Below are 20576 nucleotides of genomic sequence, written 5' to 3'. Positions count from 1 at the left end.
TGCCTATTAGAGACCTAATATTTCTGCCACTCATTATTTCTGCCACTACGGGCGGCTTCCAACAAAAGAGTAAAAATACATTAAAACATCAGTCATTAAAAACTTCTCTAAACGGGCTGCCTTCAGATGTCTTCTAAACGTCAGACAGTTGTTTATTTCTTTGACACCTGATGGGAGGGCATTCGACAGGGAGGGCGCCACTACTGAGAAGGCCCTCTGTCTGGTTCCCTGTAACTTTGCTTCTCGCAGTGGGGGAACCACCAGAAGGCCCTCGGTCTTGGACTTCAGTGTCTGGGCTGAACGAAGGGGGTGGAGATGCTTCTTCAGGTATAAGCAAATAAAGTTCAAGTATTAAAATTCAATTGAATCCCTGTAACCTGGAAAATAATGTGCTCAGCTTGATTCCAACAAGCCTCAGTTTGCAGGCACAGCTAAACCTGGCAGAAATTGCATGACAAACACTATACATCCAACGTGTGAAAGCATTAACCACAACCCCCCAAAAATCCAGTTCAGTCTTCACATTATCATATGCCTTCTATAATTGATTTTATACTGCACTTCATTCAAGTGAGCCTAGGCTAAACAAAGTTTTCAAGGAACAACTGTGCTTGTGCTTCCTACCTTAGCTTTAAATTTTGTGGTCACAAATTAGTGCAAGAACTGCTGGCTTAAAGAAATTGTGCTTGGAATGAACTCAGGGAGTGTAACTTAGATGTTGAACAACACTCTCCATGTACCCAATACCCTTCCAAGCTGCCCAAAAACAAATCACATTTCTTTCTCCATGTCTACCAGTGATGTGGAGCAGGGGAACCCATGCTATCATATCCCACCACACATTTCATTAGATTATGTCATGGAGGAGCAGAAAGAAAGCCAGACATGAGTGGCAGAAATGCACTGTTTTTGGTGGCAGTCATGTGGCTTTTCGTAACTTCTCATTTCACCCTCCAAAACATGCAAGTCCAACTGGAGTTAACTGGGGGGGAAATCCAGCTGAAGAAAGCAAGGCTATTGAGACATCTTCTTGCCCCTAATTTATATACAGTGGTGCCTCGCAAGACGAATGCCTTGCAAGACAAAAAACTTGCTAGACGAAAGGGTTTTTTGAGCTGCTTCGCAAGACGATTTTCGCTATGGACTTGCTTCACAAGACGGAAACGTCTTGCAAGTTTGTTTCCTTTTTCTTAACACTGTTAATACTGTTGCGACTTGACTTCGAGGAACAACTCATAGAACGCGGTGTGGTAGCCTTTTTTGAGGTTTTTAAAGACTTTGGTGATTTTTGAAGCTTTTCCAAAACTTTCCCGACACCATACTTCGCAAGATGAAAAAAATCGCAAGATGACAAAACTCGCGGAACGAATTAATTTCGTCTTGCGAGGCACCACTGTATTTAGATTTATATACTGATTTTCTGCCTGAATAAGTAAATTTCCAACAAACCAAAAGTTAACATACTAAGCACTTCTTAGCTTATGCAAACCTTTCCAGAAAATGCTACTTGTTATCCTACTTGTTTATTAAACAATGAACCCATCCTGGCAGTTATCAAGATCCATTTTGCACCTTCAGCATGATAGCAACTGTGCAAAACAGTGTGCTTCTCAACTGGTCAATGCTTCCGCATGGAGCTGGCCAGCTCTGAAATGTTCAGGAATCATCTTGTGTGACAAACATTCTGAAATAATCCGGGGGAATACACTTGGCAGTCTGAATGTTTTCTCTCCAATTCAACCATTTTAGAAGATTTGCATTTGCCTGCTGAAACATCAAAATCCTCTTAGCAGCAATATTACATCAGGAGTTTACTTTATCTATTACAAGCCCAGCCCCATCACTCCTCTTCTCAATACCCCACTTTTGTAAACATGACCTAGATGTACACAGCAGCATTTAGCATACCTAAACTTAGCCAGTCCACCAAACAATTCATCCTATTACAAACTGTGACAGAAGCGCAAGTGGAAGAATGATTGACAGTAGGGGAGTGGGGTGGAATATTGGACAGTTAGAGCAAACAACTGGTAAGGAATGTTGCTTGGAAAATGGCAGAGTTGTAGTTGCAAAGGAAAGAGAGGGAAAGGGGGGATGAAACGGGAATTATAATGAAATCATATGTAAGAGTTGGAATAGCAATTATGAAAGGCCAGTAAATCAGAACTCAAAGACTTCTGAATAAAATGACCACTTCTGAACATTATGTTCCTAAGTAAATACAGTGGTGCCCCGCAAGACGAAATTAATTCGTTCCGCAATTTTTGTCGTCTAGCGAATTTTTCGTCTTGCGAATCACGAAATCCCATAGGAATGAATTGAAAATCAATTAATGCGTTCCTATGGTCAAAAAAAGTCCAGACAAAGCCAAATTTGGTACAACAACAGTTTATTAACTGCTCTTTAAAGTCACACATACTGTAAAGAGCAGTTCAAAAATTTAAGGGAAAATAAATTAACTTTATAAACAAAACATGTCTTTGTTTTTAGTCAAAGAAAAAAAAGCCGCGAGACGTTTTCGTCTTGCGAAGCAAGCCCATAGGGGAAATTCATCTTGCGAGGCAAATCGAAAACGGAAAAACCTTTCGTCTAGCGAGTTTTTCGTCTTGCGAGGCATTCGTCTTGCGAGGTACCACTGTATAAGCTAATGTTTTAATTGTACTGTATTGTGTTGTGTTCTGGTAGGATTTTGTGATAAATTTATCTCACCCATGTGTCTTGTACAGATGTACTTGCGTAAGAATATAAATGGAGAATCTCACTGCTCTCTACAAGTCAGAAGGTAGTGCCAGCTGGCTGGACTCAGCATAGCTGCAGCGAGACTAACCTTGGTAACCACTGCGAGACAAGCGCTTCTTATGGTGGATCCCAAAAATGTCACAATACGCTTATCAGCAAGTTTGGCTTACTGCACGCAATATATAAATATGTTAAGATTAAGGCTGCTAGACAGTAATAATTTATATGTTAATGAAGTCTGGCCACAATGGCCTTTCACATCTCCAAGGTCAGCGACAGAAAGCACTTTTCTTCTCTAGAAACTAGACTGCATTTGTGCTTTGATAGCAAAGGTTCTAACCTCAAACACGTATATCCCAGAATTGGAGTCTATGCTAATCATGACCACTGCACTTCACAATTGCTGTTTATGACATCTACAGTGGCAGAAATGCCACATTATGACACCTCAGCATGGCGGTTAAGCCAGTAATATTGTAGCCATATGTAGCTATGGGCCAGAGATTGAGAAGAAAAGACTTGCCTAGGGCTGCCCAATGAGTTTGTAACTGGTTTCAAATTTGCTTCTGGAACTCTTAAATTTATTATCACCATCCAAATAATTTATATAAAGTTAAACCAGATTCAAACTCCTGAGCAACGCTACTGCCAGCTGAGCCACCCCATGCCTAGCAGAGGGAGAACAAGACTTTAAAATATAGTTTGACTTGCATTACCCTTTTTGATGGTGCATATTCTGCCAGTTTGCCAAGACAAGTGAACAGAACTAGGATCCACTTTAAGTTCCCCCTGCCAAGTCCTGTCCTCACCATGTCTGCTTCTGAAGATTTACACACGTCTCAGTTCAATCAGCTTCAGCATGCCTGGCTAAGTTGCTCTGGTGTATCTTCAGCTGAGCCACAGCTGGGGACTCAGCCAGAAAGGTGCTACATCCTAACTTGCTCATCCTGGTGGATCTTTAGGACTGCCCCCTAACAAGTTCCAATAAAAGGTTCTTGCTTGTCTCCTTTAATCAGCCCCAATCAGTTTCAGGTAAAACTATGAACATTGTGCAAAACACTGCACCTGTCAGTTCTGCTAACATGCTGCTGCTATAAGATTTGCAAGCACAAAAGCTTGCAAAATAAAAGCACCCACTCTTTTCCCCCTATAAATTATGATTAGACATAGCTCAAGAACTAACTACCTTTGTGGATTAGACAATAGTCCATTTAGTACAACATTCCGTGTCTAACAGCTGCTGGCCACAAGCATGGCATTCAAAAGAAATATATTTCCTTGTCAATTAGCAATTTTGTATTTATATTTTGCTTTTCTAGTCAAGGCAGATCTCCCCAGTGGCTAATTAAAAACAATCCATTAAAAGGACCTTTCACCTTGACGCAGCCTCTCATAACCTGGCACCCTCCAGATGTTCTTATCTACAACTCCATCAGGCTCGGCCAACATAGCTGATGGTCAGGGCTAATGGGAGCTGTAGTCCAAAACATCTGGATGACATCTGTCAGGGAAGGCTGCTGCCCTAGCGCTGAAAAATGTCAATGGTATCTCTAGGCATTTTCTTTCACTGTGAATACTTGTGGAATCCTAATACTTTTTCAGTTTCAGCAGCACACCAAGGGGGGAAAAGCTGTCTAAAAATGCTCTATAAAAATCTTGACTTTCAGGAGACCTCTCAACTTTCTACTTGCTTTTCTAACTACAAAATGACATTATTTACTCTTGTCTTCAATCTCACTACATCATCTCTTTGTAACTGTGGCTCAGCCCTAACTTTACTGTAATGCAACTTTCTTTTTTGTCCAAAATCCTTCACAGCATCTCACTTTCTCATAATCCTATAGCTTAGTTTGTAATTCATCACCTTTGACTCAAACCCTTTAACCATTTTAACTAAACAGATTATCTTCCCTCATTTCTTATTTTTCTCCCTGCATTTTCTGCTGTTTTCCTCATTTTGTTTTAACTTTTCTTCTGACACACTTCTCATAATTTTCCCTTTCCTTTACCTTTATTTTCCCCTGCAAACATTCATTTGAAAATATAGCCCAAACATCTTCAGCAGCAAATCCTCAATAATTAGAAGCTCTGAGTTGAATCCAGAGCTAGGCTGTTCCCAAATGCCGCATTTATTGATCAGTAATCCCAATCTGTTTGCACAAAGTTTGTGGCAAGGTTATACAACACCTGTTGTTTATTCACCATTCATTCTGGTTTGTTTGTGATGAGGTCACATGATGTCACATGCAGCAATTGTTACCTCACAGTTATCAGTGCATTTCCCTATCAATTTCCTTACTGCAAAAGTCTAAACCTGAAAAATAACATGCCTGGAAGTGGCTTAAGTCATACTTTGAGAAGACCCACTGAAATCAGTGGGACTTACGTTAGCCATAACTAAGTTCTGTTGAGTTCACTGTGTCTGAATTCAACCCTATACTCCTGCAATGTCTTTATACAGTAATGGTTCCAGCTTCCCCAAACCATTTTGATATTGTAATTTATTTTACCTGCTGAATAGGTTTATCTGCTATAGTTATGTTAAGTAAAACTACATAACTGATCATGAACCAAACTGGAGAAATAAATTTTAAAAAGATTCAATTATTAGTACATTGTGCCTAAATAACTGCTTATGCCAATGAGATGCCCACAAAATGAATAATAATACTGATTAAGCATTAATACACTGAATGGGTCCATAACAGCCAAGTCAGAAACTGCTTAGAGGTTTTCTTACAACCAAGCAGTATATAAATTGCTAAATAAATAAATTGTTAAATATATAAATCAGTCAGCAGTCATAAAAATCTGCATCAATAGTAGTGGTAAATTCTGCAGTAGTAAGGTCAATAGTGGAGTCAATAATAACAATAAATTCAATTGCAGAAAAAAATATTATTGTTGATTAGTAGTCATAACATTGAAAAGAATAGTTTGTTATAATAAATTTAACAGATATAGTAATTATCAGTGAGTTCAACAGCAGTAAAATCAATTATGTCAGTGAGTAGTAAGTAGAAGTTTCAGTTGAGCAGCACCAATTAGAAATAGTTGTAATGTTTTCCCCCCAACTGGGTAGAAAAGATGCAGACCATATAGACACTTCATTTGACTACGGAAGAATTGTGCTCACACAAAGTATCTTTACTCACTGTAATTAATCATTGTCCACAAGCTTTTTCTTTTGTTCACCTTTAAATACAAGACCTTGCTTCAGCATTCACTCTTCCTAGACATATAACTATATAAGAGCTACCAGTAGAGGGAGCAGAAATTCGCTTTTCCACCAATCAAGTTAGCAAACCTCCTAAAGTTTATGGATGCAGTCCTCCTGAGTACTGTATTGATTTTTCCACATCACCCATTACTCAGTTCTCAAGTGTGCACTTATGGCTGCACTTGCACTGCTGCTGGAGAGATCCCCAAGGCACTTCCTCAGTACCAGAAAAATTCTTCAAGGTAAGGACCCAGAAATGTCCCCCCCCCAACACCCACTGCTGGCTGCTTCAGACCCCCTTTGCCTCCTAAAGGGTCAATCAGGCTGTGATCCCCATGTCAACCTTGCAGATGAGACAGCTTGATGGGGATGGTTACTGCTCCTGCATAGATATCCCAAGGCACTACCTTTAAAATATTTGTACCCCACTGTTTTACCCAAGGAAGATCTCCATGATGGCTGGCACTATTAAAAACTGTTCTATTAAAATGGTCAAAGATAAATGCATATCAACACTAACATACAAAAGGAGCAGCCAGTTAGTTAATCAAATCAAGATCACCTTAGCAAAAATGAAGGTTTTTTACTGCCCCCGCAAAACCTAATAATGTATATTTTTGAGAATGAAGCCAGATTCTGCTCTTCCATTTGATTTAAAGGTGGTGTCACATGACGTAAGGCCTCAGAAGAAGTTCTTAATATATGGGATGATTTTTATCGGAGTTGGTTGCTATTTATAGCAAAACTCCTGCGATCATGATCAGTAGAAACCTGCCTAAGAGTCATACATGCAAACTCTTGTTAACCAATATAAAAACCCGCAATAAGCTTTCAAATCACAAAAGCAGTTTAAAAGTACAGGCTTTAATTTCTTTTCCTCATTGAAGTCTAGTACAGGGCCAAGCAACAGCTGCTGAGATTACGAAAGATTGGGAGGTGGGGAAAACCAGAAGCGGAATTCTGTGACAGATTGTGGGCTCAGTTTTGCTGCCAGAAATGGATCCCTGTATTCTTTGATTCTATGCTAACCACACACACTCCATTGGCCACCATTCTGCATCTGACTGCAACTGGAGGACCTCATTTTGGAATTATTTTTTTTTTTAAAAAAGATTTCACAATGCTTAAGAATGCCACCCCATAGTCTAGTAGAAACAGGAGCATTTCTTTACATGGCTTTTTATAGAAAAGGGAAACAGGAAGACAGGGTAACACTGGCAGAGTTTAAGGGGTGATATAATTATGCATTCATTTTTTGTGTTTTTCTTTGATTTGACGATCTGGCCATAACTCCTAAAGCAAGCAGTCACTAGTAAACTACAACAGCAGCCAAGGAGCCAATGAAATTGAAGAAATAACAGTCTGCTGCAACTTTTTGCAGTTCTGCTTATAAAGGTTTGCAACTTGCCAGTTCTAATTTCAGTGTCTGCCTCCACCTCCCTACAGAGTGACAACTTGTTTCCCTCTTCCGAGTCCAGCCCAATTGGCTAACTTCTAGAGGTTTCCAGCTGTTTCTACTGTTTTCCAAGGAAGAACATTTGATGTCAAAACGCAAACTGCTAGAATTTCCTTTCCTGTAGAGGTCCTTTCCAAACCAGTAGAATACCAGGTCTTTGTTCTCTTAAATGCAAATGTTAGGAGCCCTACACCAAGGATCTCCATAAAACTGGAGTGCCACTAGACGGAGAGCTCCAGGATGCAAGACATTTTCTTTACCCTTTTCTCTAAAGGGAAACACTTCCTCTCTTCCTATCCACCTCCACACCACTAACTGATAAGATTCCATTCTAAAAAAACACCATTCCATTTTACAACAAAGAACATCTGCCTAGTCAGCCTACTGTATGCCTACAGTGCCAGGAATAAGAGCAGGCATCACTGTTTTCCAAGCTGCTGCCCTTGGAAACTCATGGGTAGTTGTATATATATTTGGTTGTTATACACTTTCCCAGAAAAGAACATGTTTAGACTTGAAAATACTTGCTGATTCCAACTTAATGTGCTTTGCATGGTAGCCCCAGTCACCCTAACATCCCATTTTATGAAAACTTGCCAACATTCATCAGACAAGCAGCCATTTCTAGCACTTGAGAGTCTATGTATGCTTTCATCAACAAATATGTTACTCTACTTCAGGCAGTAACCACTTTCCTCACCACATCAATTAAAAACAAATAAACCACATGCACTAGTAAATTTCTAGAGAGGTAGCCATGTTGCAGCGGGAAAGCAGAGTCTCATTTAATAAAAATAATAAGAATCTAACAAATAATTATAAGGGAATGGCATTAGAACTATTCAAAATTGTGATTTTAAAAATCCCATGGCACTTTAAAGACTACCAGATGTTAAAGACTACCAGATGCATACATTTTTGTGGACTAGAGCCGACTTCAACTGAGAAAGTGAGCTCAAGTCCATGAAAACATATGCCACATGTTGTTTTTATGTGTGCTGTAGCAGACTAACAGCTACACCTCTGGAATTGAAGATCTGGAGTGTATTTTTTAAAATTTCATCTTACCCACAAAAAGAACAAGTTGGATTCAAAGTGGATGGGTGGCATCTTCATGGCTCTATTCCATCCACAAAAATATATTGGTTGCAGTACCATACATCCATTAATAGGTGCTATCTATTAATGGATGTATGGTACTGCAACCAATATGTTTTTGTGGATGGAATAGAGCCATGAAGATGCCACCCATCCACTTTGAATCCAACTCTTGCCAAAAAACTTTCATGGGAAAGTTCGTGTTTAACCCCTGCATAGGTTGTGACAAACTTGTTTTGCTCTTCAGACCACTCTAGTAGAGCATTCTGCTCCCTTCCTAGAAATAAGAAATAGTACACCTCATCCATGGCCAGAATATTGAACTAGTCTATATTGCCCCTAAACACAAGGGATTTGTGAATGCTTCATCATTTTAGCTTTCCCCATCTTCTTTTCTCTTTCCCCCTCTGCTAATCAAGGAAAAAAAGGTGGTTCAATTCCTTCTTAACCCTCATACTCCTGAAAACTGCCAAACCTAAATAGCCTTTTCAGAAGAAGATCCATTAACCACGAGGACCAGGCAGAACCTTCATGTGCAAAGGCAGGATAATAACTCAATACCAGATGTAGGGAAAACAACAACAATGGAGGCCTGTTGTCTTTCTGCCCCGCATTATGAGCTCTCCGGAGACAACTAAATGGCCATTTGTTGGATACAGGGTGCTGTAGGGAGATGAAATATGATGAAATATTGGTCTAATTCAACAGGCTGTTTCTTCTGTCATGAACAATTAAAGTAAACCATTTAAAAATGAATAAAGTTGGGGGATAGTGGAAGAGAATGAGACAACAAAACAGGAACAGATCTATTCTCCTCCAAACAAAAATACCTGAAGTCGGGGAAGGGGTCCCCTTTTGCCACCATCCAAAGAGAAGCAAGTTCCGTTATTTGAGGCAACATCAGAGAAGATTTTGTGAAGCTGAATTCAGTTTGCTGTTACAGAGACTCTCTCGGGTCATCCAAATAGCCTTGTTGACAATCAGCTATTCTTTATTGTTTATTATGAAGCCTTTGCACAGTAATGACTGTAACCCTGTGTATTTTCTTAAAAAATAGTAATCATGCTGGGCTACCATCATCTATTTGATACTTATGTGAATTTTCCTACCTGTTTATGACTTGTTTAAAAAAACCCAGCAACAATGAAAGGCCCATTATTTGAGGTGACAATAAGACTTGAAAGAGACATCAAACCCCTCACCTTCACACTGGGATGGTTTGGGCCAGGGGAGAAGCAAAGGAAGAAAAGAGAGAAGATCCAGAACAGCAGAAAACAGGACCAACTTTTGAGAAGTAGGATGGGAGCTGAGGGCGGGGGATGCAGGTAAGGCAGAAAATACATAAATACATAAAATGGGAGGGGAAAGAAGGACTTTTAAGGCACCCTCAAAGGGAAAGGTAGCAAAGGACCTCTCCTTTCCGCTTTGGAGAACCACCATCTTGGGGAGAAAGATTCACTTATCATCCTTACACCCCCCACCTTTCCTCACAAAGCTGCATGCATCCCTTCCCACCACCACTTCTACCCATTGCATTGTCCTTACGACAACCCTGTGGAGTAGGGCCAGGCTGAAGGCGAGGTGTGCTGTTTTTGTTGTGGCCGCATGTTTTTCACAGATCACGGACAGACAGCTTTATTTCTATTAATGTTTAATTGTTTAAAGTGACAATGTATCTGCTTTTTACAGCTATTAAACGTTCATAGAACTAAGTGACTGGCGCTTATGTTTTATAGTTTGTTATAAGAAAAAAATGCTCCTTTATCCCTTATGGGTATCCAAGTGCCTGTATAGAGTCCTTATGTAGGTTTTCTATCCGTAGGAGAAAATAACAGAGGCCAACCAGAGAATATTGAGAAGCAAAAGTTCTTAGTAAACCGCCTGGAGTCTCTGTTGGGGGGCAAAGGCAGGGTATAAATAAATGTATAACAACAACAACAGCGGTCAAATTCTTGGGGTGGGATTCATGGGTGTAGCCAGGGGGCGGGGGGAGTTTAGCTCCCCCCCCCAAAAAAAATCAAGTAAATAAATAAAAATACTTAACTAAAAGTAGAAATTCTGAGATTTTTCTGAGCACTTGGCGTCAAAAGAAAGCCATTTAACATACATTTAAAGAAGACTGGGAAACATTTATTGAATACGTGAAAAACAACTGTACACAGCTGAAAACGTTGACAGCATTGAGATAATTTCGATCTTTGATGGCTGTAAAAGTGGAAAACTGATTTGAATGGTTATGGTAAAAACACACAGGTACATGTAAAATGGAAAGAGAAGAAGGGAAGCCATTGGATCATTTCAAAGTTTGTTATTTGGAAATGTAAAACTGGAAAATTTAATAAAGATGATGACCAGGAAAAAAGGAAAACAGATTTGAAACAGCTGTCGTTGGGACATTTCGCTCTGAATCTAGCTAGACAGAATCCGACAGAGGATGCTGACAGGTGGGTGTCCCGTCTCTCCCCCCACCCCCATGGAAAAAAACAATGTAAATCAACGGCTCCGCCCATGGTGGGATTCGAACTCGCGACCCTGCCATCGTAACCGTTAACGCCACAAACGCGCACGCGCAAACCGCCGTAGCCTCACCTCTTACCTGGGTAGGGGGTGTTTTTTGGGGGGGCTGCCTCCTCACAAGAAATCCGCGCCCGAAACCGGACCCCTCCCAATAAGGCGAGGATGTGAGGGGGGAGAAGTACCAAAAAGTTTAAATGAATAAAAAGAGAGAGAGAAACGTCGACGCGGGTCTCTCAGGAAACGGAGGCTTCGAGAGAAAGACTAACCACCAACCGCCTCACGAGCTTTCTGGATATCGGCGCGCGCGAGGGGCGCCGCGCGAGCTTTTATAGGCTAACTCGCCGCCGAGGGCCACGCCCCCTCGCTCGCGCCCACCTTTGAATGCAACGCCTCGGGCGTGGCCACGCCCTCCTCCCGCCCACTGGAGGGAAGGCTGGACCACACGCACGTCTCTCTTTCTCTCCCCCGCGGCTCCTCCTCCTCCTATTCCTAGCCACGCCTATCGTTCTAGCTCCGCCCCAATCTCTCTCCTCCCCGCTCGACCTGTTGCTGCGCGGCGCCTCTTCCGCGGACCCTTTGCGCGGCATTTTCCCCCCGCGGACATCTGCATCAATGCAGTTTTCGCTTGCTTTGCCTGTTCACAGCAGCCCTGGAGGAATCCTCCTCTTCTTGCAAAATAAGAGATTGCAAAATAAGCAACAGCTAAAGCGTTGCAGAGAGAGGCTTGCCAACTTTGAAAGGCGATGCCTGCTTGCGCGCGATTGTTTGGAAAAGTTTACCCCTTTCCGTTGAATTAAACCGGGAGTTACTCCTGAGTAAGCGGGCAGAGTGGGTGTTGCAAAGTGCAAACAAGACAAAAGCATAACGACAGCAACTGGGCGTGCAGAGAGGATTGCGAATTGGAATTCAGCGCCTGCGCGCGCTTATTTTAAGAGATCATCTGCAGTTCTTCTATGGGGGAGATTTAGCTCTCGAGTAGAACCGAAAGAAAGGAGGATCGGGGCTGCGCATTGTTATCATTCAGGTTATTGGAAGATGCCCACCGTAGCATTCAAGTGGGACTTGCCTACGAGTAAACGCGCCCAAGGATCGGGCAAGGCAACAGAAAAACAGAAAGCACTCGTGTGAAGCGGTGTGTGCGTCAAACCTTCCAGGATTTTAAAGTTCCCCGCTCAACCTCTTCCTTTGATACCGCATGTGTGGCAGGTGAATGGTGGATTTTAGCACAGGCGTTTTAATTTATTCATCTGTTGCACTGTATACCATGTTTTGCTCCAAGGAGTGCATCGTGGTCTAAAACCATAGAATCATAGAATTTTAGAGTTGGAAGGGACCCTGAGGGTCATCTAGTCCAACCCCCTGAAATGCAGGTGTTCCTTTCGGGGACCGAACCTGCAACCCTGGCATTATCAGCACTGAGCCCTAACCAACTGAGCTATCCAAACTGTGTAGCTGGTTCTCCGCTCTCTCCATTTTATGCTCATAACGACGCTGCGAGGTAGGTTTGGCTGAGAGGCAGTGGATCACACAGCGACCTGCCAATCACAGGAAGAGGCTAGTTATTTCCCCATCCTCCCTGCTGAGGTTTACAAGGGCAAAACTGAGGCTAAGATGGGAGGCAGCAGGCAACTAACACCCCCCCCCACCTCCCACTGCCCAGGCCGGCTATAAGTAAAAAGGAACTGATAATATCTGGCTCAAAAGCATGTCAAAAAACCAGCAGTGGGTGCCAGGACAAAATTAAAGTGTATGGGTGGTGGGGACTATGAAAATACACAATTGCTTGCTGGACAACACAATATACTTTCCTTTCAGTATTCCTACTTTGGGGACTGTGCCAGTTGAGGGTTTTTTCCCCAGGGTAGCAAGAAGGGAAGCAGCTGTCACTAAGTGTTTGCTCTGATTTTAAATAGAGTTGTTCGTGCAAATCGTGCCCAAGTGGCCCTGCAGAGTTCCTTGGAATTAAATGTTCCCAGCAAGATACCAGCAACACCAGCATCAAATGTGATAAAGATGTATACACACACACACATCCGGTAGGCAGGAAAACCAATTTTTCTGGAAGCATTTTATCACTTCTGATAGCACAAATCTTTAAGAATCCTTTCGCAAGAGGGATGGCCACCAACTTGGAAGGTTAGGCAAATTCACAGAGGATAAGTATCAAATCCTATTGCATAAACAGAGCTCATTCTGTTCACGCAACAAGTTAGTTGAATTCTGTCCAGAATCACCAGAGTCCCAGCTAAGCAAAGCATTTTTTACAGATTAAATCAGAACGGCTGCAATGTATGGGCTATGCGTCGGTGTCTGACAATGACATTTGTATTCCACTTTTTTGCTCCGAAAGGCCCCTAAAGCAGTGAGCAACATATTGGTACAAAATGAAAAGTAAAATAAACAGAAAGCAATTGATCAATATAAAACAGCAAAATCAGGAAGTGCCCACTCATTGCATGTGTGAACCGTGTTTTGTGGTCTCACGGCAGACACAGGTCCCCAACATCCCACGTCTCACTTGGAAGCCAAGTTAACTCCCCTCCCCATAGTCTCAGGAGCAGCTCAGCAATAAAACAGCCGATGTCAGTGAAGTTAACTCCTTATTCAAAGAAACCCAAATAGCACAGGCCTAGTGATCACAGCCACTCTTCCCAGTGGGTCTTGCCCCAATGAGGCAGTTGTGAGGACTGAAGGATCCCGCCTTCCCACTGCTCTCTAAGTCTCCTCCTCCTCCTTATCCTGAGGCTCCTTCATCTTGTCTGTCTTTGCCCTGCCCTCTTCATACCTCTTTGGGTTCTGAGAGACCACATGGAGAGGGTAGCTGGTTGCTGCAGGAGGGGAAGACTCCCTGGCTTCTTCAGAAGACCTAATCTCTGCCTCTTGACCTTCCCCTCTCCAGCCTCCACTTCTGCCTCCAATTCTGGACTGCTCTCTGCCACAGCCTCTTCCCGCTCACTAAACCCTGTTACCTTCAGCTTCCAACATTTTCTCTTCCCAATCTGCTCCCACTGAGCACAAATCATCATCCCATCATCAAACCACTGGCTCTGAGCCTTCTTCCCCTGGGGATTTCCTTTGGGGTTCCCCGGCTGGTCCCCTCACTACTCCTCAGCATCCAGTCAGTCCATGGAATCTAGATTCCCCATCAGGGCCAGTGTCCCACTGCCAGTCTCAAAACAAATAGGCTCCTACACACACACACACACACACACACACACAACCCAGGAAAGTAGCCATTGCTGGCTGGGCTAGCTGGCTGAATTTTCTGACTCCTCCAATGCACAGCTCTTCTGCCAATGTAGCAGAAAAGATCGCCACCACCTCCCAGCCTGCGGCTATCTGCTCCCAGAGAGAGGAAATTCCACAGCTTCGGGGGCCACTGTCAAAAAGGCCACGTTTGCTCTCACTGTCAGTTGGGCCTCTGATGATGGCAGGACACAAAGCAAGGCCTCTGCTAATGGACTTAACAGAGGGGCAGGGTCACATGGCAGAAGAGCGTAAGATGCCATGTGTTCATTTCCCTGAGTGAAGAAACAGACCTTTTCGCCCAAAGCAAGCTTCGTGCCCTCACCTCCTTCCCCAGTCCTAAAGCTCTCTGAATTATATGAACAACAACATAGGTGGTGGGTCAAGGCTCACTCTGGCATGAGAATTAGAAACAGATCTGGGGGAGTAATGGCAGCTGAAAATGAAGGAATATGCAGAGCTAGCAGGGTAAGAGAACAAAAGGAATAGAGGAAATAAAATATGCAGCTAATTTTGAAGGTACAAGGAACCATGGAAGGAGAAGAAGGGAAGTTCCTGGATGTACTGTTGTGGGAAATGTATACCTGAAAATTTTATATATATATGAGAAATAGAAAAAGGATTTGGATTCCTCCAGATTCAGACTTCATCCGTGGCTGGAAAAATTTCCTCTTTGGAAACCACAACTGGAATAAAAGTTTCCGCAGTAAAAACAAAAAATAATATTGTCTTGGTTTCGGGTGATATTACTAATCCAGGTCAGTGAGAGTTCCTTTTGAGTTGGGATGGGAAGAAGATGACCTCGCTTGAAACTTGTTCCGAGATCTGTTAAATCTTCACTTACTCCTGGGTAACAGCTAGATGTGGTTACAGGTAGGTAGCCATGCTGGTCTGCCGTAGTCGAAACAAAATTTAAAAATTCCTTCCAGTAGCACCTTAGAGACCAACTAAGTTTGTTATTGGTATGAGCTTTTGTGTGCATGCATGTCCCCTTGACAGCACATAAAGGTAAAGGGACCCCTGACCATTAGGTTCAGTTGCGGACGACTCTGGGGTTCTGGCACTCATCTCGCTTTATTGGCCAAGGGAGCCGGCGCACAGCTTCTGGGTCATGTAGACAGCATGACTAAGCTGCTTCTGGCGAACCAGAGCAGCGCACAGAAACACCGTTTACCTTCCCGCCAGAGCGGTACCTATTTATCTACTTGCACTTTGACATGCTTTCGAACTGCTAGGTTGGCAGGAGCAGGGACCGAGCAACAGGAGCTCACCCCGTTGCAGGGATTCGAACCGCCAACCTTCTGATCGGCAAGTCCTAGGCTCTGTGGTTTAACCCACAGCACCATCCGCATCCCTATGTGCTTATGTGCTTATAAGCAACAGCAAATTTCTGAGGGTTGTCAACCGAACAGAGACAAATGCCTGAACTGGGTTTCTCTACGTGTAGATCACTCACCAGAAAAACAAGGGACAAGGCTCAGCTGTTTTCATTTATTGGCTGTGCATCCTTGCTGAACAGTCAGCCCTTGTGCTGGGCTGGGCCACTACAGCAGGCAAACACCTAATGCAAGGATGGGAAACGTGTGTCTCTCTGGATGTTCCTGAACTACAACTCCCATCAGCCTCAGCATGCCTGGTCAACAGTCAGGGATCATGGGAGATGTAGTCTAACCACATCTGGAGGGCCGCAGGTTGCCCATCCTTGAGTGCAATTCCTTTCCAGGCAGTGGCAGCAGTGGGAAAAGTTGAGCTTCCCATTTCGTGAAACCTCCCCTTGCAAATAACAAGTCTCCAAAAACATTCAGCAAAAGAGATTTCTGCTCTTTAGCTGTCACGAGCTGCAAAGCGGCAAGTCAGATTGCAGAAAAAATAGATGAACACAGAAACTATTACCTATTAGGATATTTTGCTTTTTTTATAAAAAAAAAGTTGCACCGTTCACACACAACACAATTAGCTTCTCTGCACAACTCTGGAGTTTTCCATTGATTCATAATATGCTGCGGTTGGTGAGACTTTAACTAGACAGCATATTGCAAGTTGAATGAGATGTTTGCTCAGTCATGTCTCGGTGAAGCACGAGTCTGTTATGGGGACCATACTGTTTACAGAACATGCCACCGTTTATGACTCAGCATGGCTTCTCTTGCCACAGGGAGACAATATAAAACGCTGAAGATTCACTCCATGGATTCACTCCACTCACGTGAAAGCAAATTCAAGGGGTTTCCATGTGCCAACCACGTTTTAAATTTCCAGCGCCATGAATGGAAGAGGGAATTCTCATTGCTGTTTGGGTCCATTCATGTTGTTATACAATATTTAATCATCATAATTTTATTATTTGTCCCCCGCCCATCTGACTGGAAACCCCAGCCGCTCTGGGCGGCTTCCAGCATATATAAAAACATAATAAAACATTAAAAAAAACTTCACTATACAGGGCTGCCTTGGACCTCAGTTTGGGAGAAAGGTGTAGTAGAATTGCACTTGCAACAACTTGTTGTCTGACATTCTGGGCTCCTTTGGGAGGAAAGATGGGCTGTGAATCTAATAAGACAGACAGGGGTCTTGATTTCATTGTAAAAATGTTTGCAGCGGGGAAAATTAAACCCCTCTCTACTGCCACGAGCCTGAAATCCTACCCCTTCCTAAAACTGCTCTTTTTAAAAAGCAACAATGCAGGATTTCCTCTCGAACCATCTAGTTTGAGCCTAGCCTGTCACCATAGCCTGGGGGGAGCTGACATCTACACATCAGATCAATTGCCCTTTTAACAAACACCCATTGCAGATCCGTAGGGAAGAGGATGACCTCAATTAGTAGCATCGAAATAATTTCACTATGGAATCAAAACCTGCCAGGAAAACAACAACAACACTCCCTCAAGGGCTGTCATGGCATGCAAAAGCTCTGTTCTGCTCTTGAGTCAGAGACTCACCTGCAGTTGCTCACGTCCCTGCCGAAGAAATTCCTACCTCGAGTTTTGAAGCCAAACCGCTTCCGGCAGGTTCTCCTGACTAGTTTTAGAAAGAATTTGCAGGAGGACGTGTCTGCTGCTTCCATTGCTGGCTGATGCAGAGGAGGACCAGGAGAAAAAAAAGGTCTTCTAATATCTACCAGATGGTTCAGGAGTGCTGTCTGTGCATCTCTTTGAAATCTACGCTGTAGCTCTTTGCATCAGGGGCACCTGTGCAAAAAAACCTCACACGCAGCCCTTTAGCCTGATGAACAGCTTGCATTCTGGGAATGCTGAGCCCACAATTTCATTGGCTGCCTGTGCCACATTCACAAAACAATGGACTATGTCAACCTCTGCCTGGATCCTCAAAAAGGGGGTGCTATATCTCATGTCCTCAATCAATCCAATTTACACGCTCCTTTTCTGGAGTAAAAATACGCAGGAGAGCCTGGAATAGAGAGAAAGAGAGAGAGCCTTTTCTCTCACTCTCTCATAATAGTATATAAACCCCAATGAGGGCATCCAATGAAGGGGTAGGGAATCTTTGGTTTCCTAGATGTTGTTGTTGTTGTTTAGTCGTTTAGTCGTGTCCGACTCTTCGAGACCCCATGGACCAGAGCACACCAGGCACTTCTGTCTTCCCCTGCCTCCCGCAGTTTGGACAAACTCATGCTGGTAGCTTCAATAACACTATCCAACCATCTTGTCCTCTGTCGTCCCCTTCTCCTTGTGCCCTCCATCTTTCCCAACATCAGGGTCTTTTCCAGGGAGTCTTGTCTTCTCAGGAGGTGGCCAAAGTATTGGAGCCTCAGCTTCAGGATCTGTCCTTCCAGTGAGCACTCAGGGCTGATTTCCTTAACAATGGATAGGTTTGATCTTCTTGCAGTCCATGGGACTCTCAAGAATCTCCTCCAGCTCCATAATTCAAAAGCATCAATTTTTTGGCGATCAGCCTTTTTTATGGTCCAGCTCTCACTTCCATACATCACTACTGGGAAAACCATAGCTTTAACTATACGGACCTTTGTTGGCAAGGTGATGTCTCTACATTTTATAATAATGATTTTATTGCATTAGCCATGCGGCCATAGCATAATATACATAGAAATAACAACATAAAATGGGGGTGGGGAGATAAAAGTGTATGCCGTTCTGGGCGAATACTTTGAGAAAATGGGGATAACAAAGGTAACGGGAGATTTAAAACATTGAGTGACAGAGAATACAAAAAACAGGTTCGATTGTGGCTGCGAAGTATGGACTACAGCAATATCAGGTAACTTGGATCGCCCACTTCACATGTCTCTACATTTTAAAATGCTGTCTAGGTTTGCCATCGCCTTTCTCCCAAGGAGCAGGCGTCTTTTAATTTCGTGGCTGCTGTCACCATCTGCAGCGATCATGGAGCCCAAGAAAGTAAAATCTCTCACTGCCTCTGAACTACAACTCCCATCAGTCCCAGCACTCCCAGGGATGATGGGAATTGAAGTTCAGCCCCATCTAGAGGGCCAATGATTGCCCACACATGATGAAGACTCTGCATGTGATGCTCTCCGTCCTTCCTGAATTAAATCAAACCTTCTGTTCCCTCTGTGTATGGCTTGCTCTCCTCTGCTGTTCTGCCCTGAAGTGCTAGCATATTATATTAAATTGCAAGCACAGAACTTTCAGGGTAGGGTAGTCAATTGCACCAAGCTTCCTTTTCAGTTAAATCGGATGTGGGGGACCTTTGGCCCTCCAAATGTTGCTGAACAAACAGCTCCCATCGTGCCTGGTCATTGCCCATGGTTGCAAGCATCATCATGGTTGCAAGATCATATAACACCGGTCCTAAAGGATCTTCACCATCTCCCAGTATGTTTCTAAGCACAATTCAAAGTTTTGGTTGGCTTTAAAGACCTAAACAGACTTGGCCCAGTATACCTGAAGGAGCGTCTCCACCTCCATCGTTCAGCCCGGACACTGAGGTCGAGCGCCAAGGGCCTTCTGGCAGTTCCCTCACTGCGAGAAGTGAGGTTACAGGGAACCAGGCAGTGGGCCTTCTTGGTAGTGGCGTCCGCCCTGTGGAACACCCTCCCGGCAGATGTCAAGGAGATAAAGAACTACAGTGGTACTTCGGGTTACAGACGCTTCAGGTTACAGACTCCGCCAACCCAGAAATAGTACCTCGGGTTAAGAACTTTGCTTCAGGATGAGAACAGAAATCGTGCAGCGGCGGTGCGGCAACAGTGCAAGGCCCCATTAGCTAAAGTGGTACCTCTGGTTAAGAACAGTTTCAGGTTAAGAACGGACCTCCAGAACGAATTAAGTTCTTAACCTGAGGTACCACTGAACATTACTTTTATAAGGTCCCATCCAGAGAAGAATGGATAATCAAGATGATGAACTATGCTGAAATTGCAAAATTGACCAGCAGAATCAGGAACCAAGAAGACAAGAAATTTAATAGAGAATGGGGAAAAGTTTATAGACTGCCTTAAAGAGCACTGTAAACATCTAAAAACATTAGCAGGACTGATATAACACTTGTAATGTATGAATTTTATGGTTAAAATGGGATATAAACAAAATCTGGATAAATATTATAAGATGCAGTAGGAAAAGATTTGCAACGGAAACCATGATGGGGCAGGGGGAGGTCTAAGGCTTCAGGGAATCCTATATATGTACAAAATAGATTTTATTTGAATGTAAATGATATATGAAAAAACTGGGAGGAAAATTGAAAAAACAACAACTACCTAACTACCTAACTTTTAGAAGACATCTGAAGTCAGCCCTTTTATCAGGAAGTTTTTAATGTTTGATATTTTATTATGTTCTATGATTCTATGTTTTATATATGCTGTAAGCAACCCAGAGTGGCTGGGGAAACCCAGCTAGATGGGCGGGTTAGAAATATCATCGTCATCATCATCTTGAGCAGGCATAGGCAAACTCCGGCCCTCCAGATGTTTGGGACTACAATTCCCATCATCCCTAGCTAACAGGACCAGTGGTCAGGGATGATGGGAATTGTAGTCCCAAACATCTGGAGGGCTGGAGTTTGCCTATGCCTGATCTTGAGGGTGCTGTAGCTCTAGATTCCCTGCATCAAGCAGAGAGTTTGCCTGCCATGAACCTCACCCCCATTCTTTTAAAGACATAACTGAGCCCACTGCAGGTCAGCGAGTGTGAAGAATCAGTTTGGTTCATGGGAACGGCCCCAGGAACTCTCTCCAAGGCTTCCAAAGGCAGTCATGGGGCTTTGAATCATCACAGTGTGCAAGACGCTAGGATTGCCTTGCAGCACGTTGCCTCAGCTTTGAAGGAGTGTCTGGGTTGCAGGCAAGAAGTCA

At 43.3% G+C, this 20576-nt stretch overlaps 1 protein-coding gene across 7 annotated transcripts in view; it reads right to left on the bottom strand.

Annotated features, from left to right (window-relative positions):
• NDRG1 (N-myc downstream regulated 1) overlaps positions 1-20576 on the bottom strand; it is an 83510-nt gene that overhangs the window by 35196 nt on the left and 27738 nt on the right. The window contains exon 1 of one of the 7 annotated variants that reach the window (XM_083516881.1): positions 11110-11350. The exons of 1 other annotated variant lie outside the window; for it this stretch is intronic. Coding sequence is in view for 2 of the 6 variants with exons in the window: in XM_083516879.1 (XP_083373005.1) it covers positions 9344-9414 (71 nt within the window). In the remaining 4 variants the exon portion in view is untranslated. 5 more of the 7 variants (XM_083516879.1, XM_083516885.1, XM_083516884.1 and 2 more) reach the window with 5 other exon arrangements.

The sequence above is a fragment of the Podarcis liolepis genome (genome assembly GCF_965112155.1).
Source record: "Podarcis liolepis genome assembly, chromosome: 8".
NCBI classification, from domain to species: domain Eukaryota; kingdom Metazoa; phylum Chordata; class Lepidosauria; order Squamata; family Lacertidae; genus Podarcis; species Podarcis liolepis.
Note: the sequence above shows the minus strand (reverse complement) of the source record. Positions and strands in the feature narration are given on the sequence as shown.